This window comes from Hippopotamus amphibius, chromosome 2 (assembly GCF_030028045.1).
Source record: "Hippopotamus amphibius kiboko isolate mHipAmp2 chromosome 2, mHipAmp2.hap2, whole genome shotgun sequence".
Classification (NCBI taxonomy): Eukaryota; Metazoa; Chordata; class Mammalia; order Artiodactyla; family Hippopotamidae; genus Hippopotamus; species Hippopotamus amphibius.
The window spans coordinates 48077293-48092598 of NC_080187.1; the positions used below are offsets into that span (position 1 = coordinate 48077293).

Here is a 15306-nt window from a genome sequence, read left to right on the forward strand (position 1 = left end):
CTGTCTTCCAGGTCACTTATTCATCCTTCTGCCTCCATTAATCTGCTATTGGTTCCTTCTAGGGTATTTTTCATTTCAGTTATTGTGTTGCATATCTCTGTTTGTTTGCTCTTTAATTCTTCTAGGTCTTTGGTAAACTTTTCAATCTTTGCATCCAGTCTTTTTTCAAAGTCCTGGATCATCTTCACCATCATTATTCTGAATTCTTTTTCTGGAAGGGTGCCTATCTCCTCTTCATTCAGTTGTTTTTCTGGGGTTTTATCCTGTCCCTTCATCTGGTATAAAGTCCTCTGCTTTTTCACTTTCTCTATCTTTCTGTGGCTGTGATTTTCAGTTCCACAAGATGAAATACTGCTGATACTGCTTGATACTGCTGTCTGCCCTCTTGTCAACTCATGCATTTATTTACCTAACTAACCTTTATTGAGAACTTATTTACCAAATACTATACATAGATGGAGTGGGAGACTGGATTACAGAGGCCCTAAAAAAAGTTCTGCATGCAAATGTCCCCTTTATAAGTATGTATCACCTGAAACCATACTAGAATTCCATCCCTTTGGTGTTTCTCACTACAAATAAATACTCACTGTGAAAGACAACATTCTATCCCCAGGATGGTAAATGAGTTTCATCATTCTTAGTAAGCCTTTTTAGTTTGTAGTATCTATCAGGCCATTATTTTGAGAATAAATCATGAAGTCAGAACTAGTAGGAAAGAAAGCTATAATTTCTGAACCCTGCTGAGGGCATGTGAAGGGGAAGTAGTACCACACTAGTAGGAGTGTATTTCTACTTTTCTCTGAGCTGTTATCAGTCATTTATACCTTAGTGTTAAAGAAAGCTTCAAGTGTGGATGAAAGAAAGGGAATGACATCACTTAAATTCTGATACAGTTGGGACACAGGAGAGAAGCAAGAAGTGAGATGGCTAACAACACCTAAAACAAACCTCAACCAACCTTACAAGAATAGCAGCCAGCCTGGCACTTACGTAGTACATGCTGAGATCCAGCCTTTGGTGACCCTCGTTCTCTCCAATCAGATATGCCAAGCTTCCGCCTAATGCTTTGCTCACCTCTGAGTTTCTTTTCCTTTTGCTCCAACACAGATCTAGAGTTATAAAACTGATGTTATACAGTTCATAACTAGGAAGCATGTAGATTACAATGAAGCTGGGCTGAGCCTTCACAGATCCTCTAATTTTCAGTAGAGGGAATGAACTTCTACCTGTCTATAGTATCCTAGAACTCTGAACGGTGAACTCTGGCCCTCAAAAAGCTGTGAAGTAGACAATTTCTTCTGGTGCCCATCCATGCATAATACGCTCAGAGTCTAATATCACACAGGTAGTATGCAGTAGGATTCAAACCCAGGTCTGTTTAAATCCCATGACTGAGTTCTTTTCATTATGCTACACTGTCTTTTTAACCATGCTGGCTTCTGTAAAGGAAACTTCCATTTGCCTTTTGTCCCATGAGCCACAACTGACAGTAATGGTGGGAATTCTAGATTGTGTGCCCAATACCCATTACACATCTCACTCCACTTGGATGCTCCACAGGAATCTTGAATTCAGTACATTTAAAAGTTCTCCCAAACCTGTTTGTTCCTCCTATCTCAGGGAATGACCCACCAACTTACCCAGTTACCCCAGCTAGAAACTTGGATATTTTCATCTTCCCATCTTCACCCATAAGACGCATGCAGCCACTCACTATGTCCTGTAGTTTCTGCCTCATTACCATATCTGATACTGATCCCTTCTGTGTACACCACCACCATTTACAGGCCTCTCTGCCTCCACCTTATACCAACAAACCCATACCATATTCACAAAAAATCTTCTAAAGGGTAACTCTGATCATATTTCCATCCTGATTCAAAACCTGCATGTCCTCCACTGCCTCCAGAATAAAGTCTGACTCTTTAGCATAATGAATGAAACTGTCCTCATGATTATACCCTTGTTTTTGTAAGACACATTCATCTTCCACTACTCTAATCTCTCCGTAAATACCAGCTTTGCTGAATCTCTCACGGGTATTAAGAGCAGAGCTCCATTTATTGCCTCCATACTTTTGCGCATACTGATCTCTCTGCTTAGGATACTATTCCCAGTTATCCTCCCCATTTTAGAGCCTAGGTTGTTCCTACTCTTCCTTTAAAACTAGTTCAAAATACCTCTGTAAAGTCTTTATTGACCTCTAGACTAGAGCCAGTTGTTATGGGGAAATGAATGGTTATTTCCTTCAGTTGCACAAAGCTCTACTCCATGAAATACGCCCCATCCCATCTCTATTTCTTTACTCACTCCACTCCAAGGGGAGGTGGGGTGACTTCTCTGATAGGTACATGAATTAACTGGTCTTGCCTTTCAAACAAATTATTTGGAACTGAGATGGGAAATAGAGTTACTGTTCCCTGGATCCTCTCAGAAAGGCAGTAAACTGAACCCCAGTAAATGCCAACACTGAATCCTCCCTTCATCGTGCCTCCATATGCTAGGACATATATCTGTTAGCTTGAGAGTGACACATTGTACAGCAATTGTTTGTTTGCACATCTATTAGACCATAAGGTCCCTGTGGACAGGGAATATGTATCAGTTATTTTTATATTCCCAGCATCTCGCATTCAATTTATCTTTGCGGAATGATTAAATGAACAGAGATATTGCTTCTGGTAGTCATTTGCAATCCTCGGTTAGATTAAGCTCCCTCAAATTATCATCTAAACCAACCTTTTCTATCATTCTGCTCTCTGCTACTCATTTTAATAAAATAGAATAAATCATTCAAGACAGTAACGTGAAAATAACAATCTTATGTTGGGATTAAATGAATCAAAACACCAAGAAATTAACTGACAAAACTTTTTAATTTTTCCTTCTGTCTAATTGCCTAAAACTCTTACAAAATGAGACAATCTCAGTGCTATATAATGAGATGCTATGCGCGATTTCTTCCTACATAGGAAAAATGATCTTTTGTTTCACAAGGTAGACATTAAAAGGATTATATTATGGGGTTTTGTTGTTCAATATAAGTCTGCTTACTACTTTTTTTTTAAATTTATTTATTTATTTATTTATTTATTGGCTTTGATGGGTCCTTTTTGCTGCACATGGGCTTTCCTCTAGTTGCTGCAAGTGGAAGCTACTCTTCCTTGCGGTGCATGGGCTTATTGCAATGGCTTCTCTTGTTGCAGAGCATGGGCACTAGGCACACATGCTTCAGTAGTTGCAGCACGTGGGCTCAGTAGTTGTGGTGCATGGGCTTAGTTGCTCCATGGCATGTGGGATCTTCCTGGACCAGCGCTCAAACCTATGCCCCCTGCATTGGCAGGCAGATTCTTAACCACTGTGCCACCAGGGAAGTCTCTGCCTACTACTTCTTTAATGAGACTTGAATTCATATGTGAAAAGAGATGTGTGTGGTTATCTAGACACAGCCCATACTGGGAACACCTTCGTATTATCTATTTAAAAAGAAGTTTTTGAACAAGTAAAAATACCCCCAAAATGTAGAGGAAATAGTGAAACAACTTGGAAAAAGAGTTAAATTCAGAAGTTTTAAATCTAATATGAGCAGCATACATTTTATTTCAAATACTTCAAATTAGTGAATGTATTGGGTTGACCAGAAAGTTCGTTTGGGTTTTTCCATAACATCTTGTGAAAAACCCAAATGAACTTTTTGGTCACCCCAATAAGTAATTTCAAGTACAATGTATAAGCAAATAATACCCATTGGAGATATATGATGCTGAAACAGAGGATAGAGTTTTTACTGAATTGCTTTCAAATGTTTGTAAATTTAAGTAATCTATTTGTCACAGCAGATTTATTAGACTCATAATTTGGTGCTACTTGTTTGTATTACAGAATATAATTTAATAGGTTGTGAGGTTCTAATCTAACTCAGTGGCTCAGCCTTTAATCTGTTAGCTTGGTGCCTATATTTCGATAACAGCAAATTCCCCCCAGGTAAATTGAGCTCTTCTAAACAATCTTAGGCTCTCTCCTGGACATATTGATAGACTCATCTATGGTCTCCTCACATTCATCCTGCCTTTCTCCAATCAGCTGACTTTTTCAAAATCCAAGTTTGATAATGCCACTACTCACTCACCACTCATTTAAATTACTCTCAATTACTTTGAGAAAAAGTAAATTGTTACAGTCTAAATTCTAGAGGGCCCCACATGTTTTGATACCCTTCTATCTCTCTAATGATATCTGTCCTTGATGCCCCTGCACATTCTGAGCTTTAGTTTCACCAGCCTTCATTCATCCATCAAATACGGCAACCCTCTCTTATCAAAGGGCCTTGGCACATGCTGTTCTCACTACCTAGAATGTCTCTCCGTTCTCTGTGGTTCTTCAAAGCCCAATTCAAATATTACTTTCTCAGAAAAACTTTTGCTATATCACGTCCCTCTCTTAGGCCATAAACCAAGTTCCCTGATATATGTTCTCTTAATACTGTTTAGCTTTCTTTCATAGCACTTGGCACAGTTGCAATTACATTTATTTTTGTGATTATTTGATTACAGAGATTTTATTGGTCCCTTACCTCTTTGGAACAGTCCCTCAGAGCTGTCTGAGAGGCTGCCACCCCTGGCTACAGCACTCAGTAAAGCCACTGAATAAAATGTAATTTTCAACTTTTAGGTTGTGCATTGTTTTCAGTAGACAGAGTGAATCTTAAAATTTCTCATCACAAGAAAAAAATTCCATAACTATGTATGGTAACAGACGTTAACTAGACTTATTGTGATGACCATTTTGCAATTTATACAAATATCAAATTATGTTGTATACCTGAAACAAATATAATGTTGTATGTCAATTTTACCTCAATTTAAAAAAGGGGAACCCCCTGAAAACAAAGATGCATTTGAACTACTGAAATATTCCTAAAGAAAAGATGTATCATTCCATATGTGAATCACAAAAATATCTCTTCTAAATGTAGCCGGTGCAATAAGAGATGAAGGAGCTTAGAGAACTGAGACTTTCTGAGAGAAGACGCTCTTGTTCTAGACGATCACGACTTAAAAGAACTGTCGATATCAATAAAATAAGGAAATGAACTGCTGTTTGTTAACATTTAGATTGTGACCGTCTCCCTTGAGGACAGACCTCAAGAATGAGATGTGGCAAAAGTGGGCAGAAGGAATAGCCTTGGGATGACATGCGAGAGTAAAACAAACAATTTTATATTGGAGTCAGCCACATTTTCGCTTGAATTTCAACGCATCCTTTAAGTATCTGTGCTGCCTTTGGGAAACTAACTAACCTCTCTGAGTCCCAGTCCCAACTCTAAAAAGATTATTGAGCTTCCTCTTGAAGGGTTGTTATGAAGATAAAATTTAACGTATGTGCCTGCCCAACGCATGATGGGTGTTAACTCTGCTCCTCTGCCCTTTGTAGGGCTTCCCCCCACCTCCCATATCTATGACGACCAGGTGAAAAGGGGAGGCAAAGTTGACTCACCATTTATGTCCTTGTGCAATATACAAAATGCCCTCAAGCTGGAAGGCTAAATGCATTTCCCTTTATTCGCAACTCAAACCTTTACCCATATGATCTCACTGTCTGATATCAGCTCAAGCTCATTCCAAATTCCACCTCAGTTCCTCCCTCTCTCTCGCTTACAAGAATATCAAAGCTCTACAGTCTCTCCCTTTTTATCATTCCTACATCATTCTTGCATTTCCAAATATCTTGCCAACAAAGACACCCTCTTCTTACTGACTTAAACTCATTCTTCTAATTCTACTGCTTCAAATAATACTATTTCTGCCAATTTGATTCATAACATGCATATTAGACAATCTCCCTATTTTTTACTATTTTAATAAAATGTACTTTCCTCCTGTTCAGTAAGACCCATCACTGGGTATTCAATAAAAAAAAAAATAAAAAATATGGTGCTTTGTAAATGGTGACCTTGAGAAGCCATAAGACTGGCTGACCTTGCATATATTAAAAGGTACTTGTCTGCTATTAATTAAAGGCAATTTGGATGAATTGTGATACATGCTTACAGGTGACAGAGCACTGAGCTCCAAGGGGATACTTCTGGGGAAGGGGGTCCTGAGAGACGTTCCAAGGTTCCAATATGAACTCAACAGAGAAGCAGCTACACCCCTCCCCCACAACCTCGCCACCTTCACCCCGAAGGTTTTCTGATTCTTCCCGACCTATAGGCTCTTCTGCCACAAGAGGTCATGCTTGCATCTATTTTACAGTGTTCTATAAACTGAATCTGCTTCTCTTCACCTGCATCTATGTGGCATTGCTTGGCTAAGCTGGTACATTAATTTTCTTAGATACAAAAAAGCAACTCATGTTCCGATTAGAACATTTAGGCACCAGTTATCTCTACCCTGGGCCTGAAACATGTCTTTTTCTCCTGGCATCTCTGGGCTCTTTGTAAGTACAGAATTCTCAGTTTCCAGGGATCTCAAGGACATCTGGTCAATGGTTTCCTCCATGGTGCTATGATAGATGAAATACTGGGCTGTCCACTTAGATCATCTTATAATACAGAGTGGGCACCTCTATGAGGTAATTGTTCAAAGGAGCAAGTAAAGAATTCAGGCAAGGGTAAATATTGAACCTTTCTATCTGAGAAGGTAATTTAGGAAATGCATGTTTATTATGAAAGGTGGAAATGGGATCCAACTGCTTCAATCCCTTCTCCCCTTGTGAGATACAGCATTAAGCGGAGTCAGTCTGTGTTCCAGAAACTGTCAGTGAGAAGGATGTTGGAAATTATGACAGAAAAATTACTGATGTGATACAAGACATAGAAAGAACACTAGATTAGGAGGATTTTATCAGCCGTAAGACCTTAAACATGCTTCTGTGATTCAGAGTTTCCCTACCTTTATAATGTGAGACATGAGATAGAAGATCTAAGGACACTTTCTTAAAACTCTTATTCTGTGATGTGCCAAACAATCGAGTGATCACAGTACACAGAAAAATTAAGAAAGCAATAAGCGAATAATATCCCTTTAATGATTCTTTCTTGACCCTTTAGTAATCTCTTACTTCCTTAGAATAATTTCTAGGCTGGCCTAGAGTTATAAAGGAAAGTGAGTATCATAGGATACTTCTGTTTCCATCTTCCTCTATCCACTCCACTGTAAATAGTATTTCACCAAATTGGACATGAGAGCTGTTGAGGGCAATAATAAAATCCTGGTGAGCACACTCACTGCCCAAACCTTTCCCCTAGTTTCCTCCTGTATTCACCTCCTAGACCCCCTGGTCCATCGGTTAGCAGCTCTCTTAGTGCCACCTTCCTCTTTGTCTTTCTCAACTGATTAATACCTCTAAAATCTCAAATGGACATTGTTTGCAAAACTTTTTATTTTAGGTACTTGACAAATTTATGTGTAGAAACATCAAAAATATGTTTAAAAGTCAAAAGTCCTTCCGTTCATATTTTTAGTTCTTCCTTTCTCTGGTATGACTAAAACATCAGAAAATGCCAATAATATTATTAGATCTTGTTCTTATTAACCAGACTGGAAGTTTATCATTTTACTAATCAGAGGAAGAGAATAAGAAATAAAAATAGTTGGGGGGGATGCAGAGTAATAAATTGTTTGAAATGTAAATGGGAGAAGGCGAGAGAGATAAAGAGAGAGGGATGGAAGAAGAAGTGATAGAAAGGAGAAATAAAAGATAAGAAGTAAAATCTAACTCAGAGGCCATCTTCTCTCTGAAATCCAGACATTCTAGCAAAATTAACAATCCGTTTCCTCAGGGCTCTCCAGTATATTTTTTTTTCCTTCGTTTTACTAAGTGCATAACACATTGTATACTAGTTGCCTATGTATCTTTCTTCTACTGTCATGACTACCTTGAGGTCAAGAACCATGTCACATTCATCTTTGTAAAACCAGTGCATGTTTATATTCAATAAATAAATGTTGACTTGAAATGAAAATTCCAACTGACAGGTGTGATTTAAGATTCCAAAGGCCACAAAGTTGGAGCTGCCACTCTGCCTTATGTTTATTCTATAGCTGCCTTGTTTACTCAGAGACTGGGAACCTTTCCTAAAGTTTACATTTGCTGGTACTGCTCACATAAATTTCTTTGATTCTTATCTCAGCGCTCTACAAATCCTCCCCCTTGCTCAGGATTCCCAGTCAACAAGATTCATTAAGCCTCTACTGGTTGAGTATTATTTTAAGGGCTTCAAAGAAGATGTAGCAGATGTGATCCCCCTTTAGGAAGCTTACAGTTTAGAGAGGTTGAAGGTAGAATTCAAAACATCTGTGAAATATGCATATTAATACTATAAACCTGAAGACTTTCTCTACTTCCTTCATTCCCCAGTCTACATACAATTTTATTCTCACTACTTTTCAAAAATTCCTGAATTATTAATTCCCCAATCTCCACTGCTCTACTTTCTCACCCTATACATTTCCAAAAATCTCTAATCTGGCCACTATTTAAAAAGAATGTGTGGAATTGAATAGTTGTCATTGACTTGAATCACACTCCAAAACTATTTTTCAGTGGGCAAAAATGAGTCCCTGCCATAACAATAATCCCACCCAGGGGAGTTCAAAGCGTAATACTCATTTTAGTGCTATAATGGAATAACGCTCATTTGGGTACCACGATCGAGTGATACTCATTTTCATATTATATAGAAGTTAGAATTTAGTATTGTTTAGTATTTACTATTTAGCTTTATTTAGTGTCGACTATTTAGTAATGCTAAATAGACTTGTTTAGGAAATGAAGACGTTAACATGAAATATCAAAGCCCAAAGAATTCAACAAGATTTTCCAAAAAGCACATTTGCAAACTCTTCCTTTGTCCTTTTCCAAAATCAGAGATAATAACATTCATGTGAAGTCTTTGAGCTCTGCACTCACCTCCTTCATTCAATAATCTATATTCCCATTTAATCACATTATTGTATTCCCACCCCCCCCCCCCCACCCCTTTTTTAAAGCAGGCAGAGACATCTCTCTTAAGACCTTCATCCGGCCCCAGAAGAGGCCACCTTGCAGTTTCAGAATATGGAAAAATCTGTCCTCTTACAAACATAGCTGTGTGGAAACACTTACATTGAAGTCATACAACACACCAAAGTTGGCTGCCGATGCCTCTTCAGCTCTGGGAACCGTTTTCCTAGGTAAACTGCCATATGGCAAACCCCAGAGGTACTGCGTGAAGAAACAAAGAAAGCAGTTAACAATTGGAAACAAAATCTGAGCCATACATGTTATCACAAATGGTTTTGTTTAAAAGCACTTCTGAAACTTTTTCATGGGGACTCTGTGGGTCTCCATGTGGGGTCCCATTTTCTGGGAATTGACTACCAAATCCAGAGTTAAGAAAAAGGGATTGCTAAGGACCCTGAACTCTGACTTCAGCAGACCACCAGCAGTAGAGCCAACCATACTGTCCAGAGGCTTGCTGAGAGCCTCACAACCCACCACCACCTCTAAACTGGTCTCATTTAGGAGGTCTGGAGAGGAGAAAGGTGGCCTTTTGGGGACTATAGTGTTCAAGACGACCATACTGCCCACCTCTTCCTATGGGAATCCCCTCAGGGGTGGGGGTGGGGGGAGAGCCTCTCCTTCATGTGGAGGAAGAGAGGCGTAGCAAGAATCACTCATATAATCAGAGGGTGTCAACTAGGTGGGAAGACGGTCCCCTGACTGTGATATCTGCATCATCACTGATTCAGGTTTACTGTCCTGATCTTGTGCTACCAGATTAAAAGAGATGTGATTAAGGGTGGAGCCAGTCAGTGATGGGGTAAGAGTAGGGTCATACCAGGAGCATTGGTGAGAACTGGAAAAAACACCCCTCTAGCCCCAGGGCAGACACATGGTTGGCCAAGCAGATGCTGCTTCCTGTGAGACATGAAAACATCCCTTCCCTGGGGCTGGGGCCAGGGGAGGAGGACGAATGTGGATGAAAATTTGGGTGCAGATCTTAACGAGGCAAGGGCTGAAAATCAGCCCCTGCTCCTTCTCGCCGCACAAACTGCATGGCTTTCATAGTAGCCCCTCTGGGTTTCTGAGACTGAACAGGACAGAGGGTGGGTTCTACTCAGGCTATCTTTCCCCAGAGTTGGAGGCCACAGAAAACAGAGAAGATCGGGGTCTCCAGTTTGTGCAGTGACACAGGAACTTTGGGCAAAAGGGCAAATGCATCAGAGGAATACTTAGTGAGGCTGCTGGGTGGAGGCGCCTGAAAAATGTAGCAATGTTGCCAGGAGGTGACCCATCTTGCCCTCTGTTGGTTCTGTAAAGTTAGCATGCAGGGAGCCCATCCTCTTGTTCATTTGCTGGAATTGTAATCAATGCCCAGAAAATAGGATGCCCCTCAACATCTAACACAACCTGTAAAAAGCATCCAAAACCGATACACTTCCTAGTTCTAGGAATACATCTAATAGAACACATATTAGCTCGCTCCACAACATATTAGGCGTCCCACAATTTACAAAAGTTGGAATGGATTAGCTACAACCGCTCATTTCCTCCACATGTTTAGAGGGGAGAGTAAATGCAGCTGATAAAACTCTGTGTATACCCTGCATCGGACACTGAGGGGCATCATAGAAGCTGGTGATGGAGTTTCGGGTTTCCTTAGAGAGATGAGAGAAAACAAAGTTGGTTAATTTGAAAGAGATGAAATACATACCTTCTGCTGCATTGCTTGAAGGTTTTTGCTTTGGAGATGAACTATACTTATGACCTTAGAAGTATTAGGACTTCAGATCTATGTCCACTGTCTTTTATGAGCCAGATAGCCATAGAACCCCCAGAATTATCTCAAGGTTAGAAAACTAGCAACGTATGGTGCAAAATCTTGTTACAAAAGAAGGATCGTGGGTCCTCATCCCAGATCAGCTTTAGAAAACAAAGAAAACCCTCACTCTGTGGTATTAGCTAAGTCCAATAAGCATTATGTGACTCAGTTTCCACGTTTTTAAAATGGAGAAAGAAAAACTCTTCTATAGTCTACTTTATAAATTTGTTGTGAGGCTCAGTAAGTAAAAGAAGTGAAAGTGCTTTGCACTATTAAAAGCTGAAACATCATGCATGTAAGGCACTATTAGTATTATGCTTGTGGGGAGGCTCCATACAAAAGCTGACCCTGATTTGAAAGCATGAGGATAAAAAGTCACTCAAAACAATTAGTTTTGGCTGTTGCCAATGCTGTATTGAACAAATTGGCTTTGAAATACCAATACCTGGAAAGATCCTTTGTAAGTTAAATAAAGCCTCCCAACTTCTGTATGATAAGGATCCAAAGAAGTCAGAGTCATTTAACTTCTTATGGGTAAGTCCACAGCCTCAGTCTTGCTTCTTGGTCTTAGATAATTGAATATCTACCCCCCCCCACCCCCCCACCCAGCACAGGGCTTTGTCTTCTTCAATCTAGACCCACTATCTGTTTTACTCTCCTCACTGACCTTGGTCCTAAGAGACCCACAGATTGGGAGTAAGGGGTGGGGGGCAGTAATCTTATTTTACACCTGGAAAAATTTCCTCACTTTGTGTTTCTTCAGATAGAAAAGTTGGATGCCCTGAGTTGCGTTAAGCAATATCTCTTTCAAAGCAAACTTGGCAAAATAAATATGTGAACTCACAAGGTGTCAAAATCTTTCTCCTGAGCAATTAATATTTGGGCACAGGAACCACCTTGGGAATCTGATAGAATCTATGAATCTTTCCACAGAGGAATGTTCGTTCCAACATACACAATACACACATTTTATATATGATTTCAGGAGGCTCACATACCCTTTGGAGAAGGATTAGGACTTCTGGCTCATGGACACCATTTTGAAGGTTAACCTTGTTACAAATACTATGACTCTAAGAGCATAGGTAGCTAGATAGTCATTCTACTCTTAAAGAAAAGAGTTTTAGTAGAGTGGTTGCATAAGAAGCTTGTTTCAGCATGTTTTGTAAACTGGAAGTCAGAATCTTACCTCTGGCAACATGATGAGGCTGAATGTCAGGATAAACAGAACCATATTTACTCCGTACATCCACCTCAAGAAGAGGAAGTATGAGGCCACCGAGGAGCCAAACTGACCTATTCAAAAGCGAAGTTTGAAAGAGAGTCAAGACAAAACACGACAAAAGCCATGTCTTGGTGCCTTCCAAAATAAGTTTTCTCATTGCATCACACAAAATAAGTTCTTTTCACTTTTACAGGCTCTAGCATTTTTTTTTTCTATCCAAAAGGAGAAAATGTTAACATGATGGAAGTAGATGTAGTTGTGTACAATGACTACAGTGTCACTCTGCACAATGACTATATATTTAGAGTCTATCCAAGACAAAGCTGCCTTTTGCTTGGCAGCTAGGATTGCTATTTGAAGAACCCATCTTATTCTTTGAGTTAACACAGTTAAGTGAGCAAATGTATATAAAGTGGTTATGTTACTGAGTCTAAGCTCATATCACTCGCCACATGACAGGCCAGCAAATCAAGAGGTGAGTTGTTGGGACAAAGAATAACAATTTTATTCGGAAAGCCGGCAGACCAAGACGATGGTGAAGTCATGCCCCAAGGAACCGTCTTGCCTGAGTTAGAACTCAGGCTTCTTTTATACTACAAGGGGAGGGAGTAAAGTCAAACATTTCCTGGTTCCGGCCAGCCTCCAGAGGGGATGTGTTAATTTCTTCCTTCCTGCAGTCATTCACAGGTGGGCCTGGTTAGGATGTTTCCCATGAGCTAAACAAAGGTATTTTAGCTTAATGCTCATTGCCTGAAAGGCAGGGTTCCCAAAAATGGGCCATGTATAATCTAAGCTTATAGACAACATCCCTTCAGTGACTGATATAATAGAATACAAAGGTTCTTCCCTACTACAGTTACTGCAAGGCCTGGCCAGTAGTAGCTATCATTATGATTATATTGATAGTTACTGAACTTCTTCCTCCTTTTCTCAAGCAACAATGTTCTTCTCAAAAAAGTTTATCACATCTGTTACGGACAGTTATCCTATAGACCAGCCTGTGCTGTTCTCCTGTGTAAATGGCGTTTCATGGGTAGTATAGAAGCTGAAGTCCATTCATTTACTCTTCACATATTTGTCTTCTGTCAGGAGTTATCTCATATGCGAAACACGGTATCAGAGACACAGTTGCTGCCCTAATACAACTTACATTTTAGTGAGGTATGGAAACAACAAATATGCAATAATTTAAAAAGAAAATACATTTATCATAATATATTACATTACATGATATGTATGTTTGATATATGCAATATTACATACTATTACATGTATATGTGTATTACATAGTATATACATATATTATGTATGATATATATCATATAGGTATGTATCATATATATGATATATGTATTAATATATTATACATAATATGTAGATTACATATAATCATATTATTATAAAAGCACATATAATAATTTAGCCAGATCGGTCCTAGAGGGAAGAAGGTAAAATATTGAGAGGGGTTGCTTTAGATTGGCTTGTCAAGGAATGTATATCAGAGAAGGCAACATTTGAGCAGAGATCTGAAGCTGAAGGAACAGGCAGCAATGCCCAAAGCTCAAGCACAGGAAAGAGCAGGAACAAATATTGTGAGGGAAGCTAGAGCTCAGGACAATTGAGGAACAAACCTAAGGGCTGTCTGGTTGGACCACAATGGACAAAGGAAACTGGTGATGGATGAGGGTGAAGAAAGATACCAAACCACAGAGCGTAGGGCCTTTCAAGGAAAGGTAAAAAGTGTGAATTTTATTTTAAATGTGATGAAAAGTCATTGGTAGGTGTTAAGCAGTGGGGGTAGGGCAGGGGGAACTTAACCTGTAAGCACTCACTTCAGGTTTGGGGAATGAATTTGGAGGGGATAGGCAAGAATGTGCTGTCAACTCACACTCACCCCAGGGAGAGTGAAGGGATCTGTCCAATTCTTACAGACTGAGAAAAAAAAAAAAAAAAAACCAAAGCATTCTCTTAAATCAGAGAATGGAAGAGGAAGAAAACACTGGAATTTGAATCTTAGGTTGAGATTTCATAGATTAACAAAAGCCAGGATTTTTTGATAACACTTAAGATTCAACATCAAGTTGAATCTAGTTTTCCCAGTTTTCCCAATTTTCATTTTCAGTTGCCCAAGAAGAATCAGTGAACATTCTCAGCTACTACTGCATCAGGTCCTTTGTCCTGACTCATTCAGCAAAACACCTCCTGGGGACCATTGGTTTTCTTGAGGCCTCTAGCTTTGCAGCATTACCAATGGGGAAGCTTTTTTACAGAAGGAGGGAGGTTCATGAGGAGCAAATTTCAGCATCTGCTTACTAAGATGAGGCCAAGCTCACATAAAAGTCAGACCTCTATTTCCAGAACTTAGTCTACTCTTTAGGCACCATCTTACCTATTCTCATAACACTATGGTAGTTTTTATAGAAACTTAAAAGGAATTCAATGTCTAATTGGACACTTTGAAATCAATTATTTTTAAGTCTGAGTATTTGGATTCATTTCACTTTGTAGAGGGGTACAGAGTTCTACAAGATCTCTAAAAGTGTGTGATGCTGATAAACACGCCCCCCCCCACCAGGTGTTGCGACCAGATGCACCTGTCTGTCTGCAGAAATGCTGAAGCAGATCCTCCCCTCCTAGGACATCTGATCATCCACCTGGCTCCCAGTGATTTCCTATCATTTCATGGCTGTTATCTATGTTCTCTGGTATCAACTACCTGAGGGCTGCCTCAGCCAGGTTCACTCGTCATGTTTTATTGAAGGCAGTGGACTTCCAGCTTGTTAGTCATTACAGTTACTCATTAACTGGAGGAGAACATTTGTCTCTAGGTACCCAGGGCAAGCTTTTCCCTGGAAACACACTTGAAACCCTCTGGTACAGAGTTCCAAGCACAGGATACTGACCCACCCTTCCCTCCCTTCCTCCCTCCCTCTTTCCCTCCCTCCATCCTTCTTTCCTTCCTTCCTTACTGGCTTTTTACACTTTTGCTCTTCAAATTAGCACCATGGCCCACCCTCTCCCAGTCCCCCATACATAACCCCTGGCAAAATGAGGGTACAGTGTAAATATAGCTAGAAGCAAAAAAGAGAAACAAATTAAAATGTTTCAGCTATATGTATACATATATTCCCCCCTTTTTCGATTTCCTTCCCATTAAGGTCACCACAGAGTATTGAGTAGAGTTCCCTGTTCTTTACAGCAGGTTCTCATTAGTTATCTATTTTATACATAGTAGTGTATATATGTCAATCCCAATCTCTCAATTTATCCC

General features: G+C 39.6%; 1 protein-coding gene across 1 annotated transcript in view; it reads right to left on the reverse strand.

The window, feature by feature from the left end:
• The window catches only part of TMC1 (transmembrane channel like 1), a 127168-nt gene that overhangs the window by 46336 nt on the left and 65526 nt on the right, over positions 1-15306 (reverse strand). The window contains exons 7-8 of the mRNA XM_057722167.1: positions 12000-12106; positions 9112-9210 (exon numbers count right to left, since the gene is read on the reverse strand). Coding sequence (XP_057578150.1) covers positions 9112-9210; positions 12000-12106 — 206 coding nt within the window. The remainder of the gene's footprint in view (positions 1-9111; positions 9211-11999; positions 12107-15306) is intronic.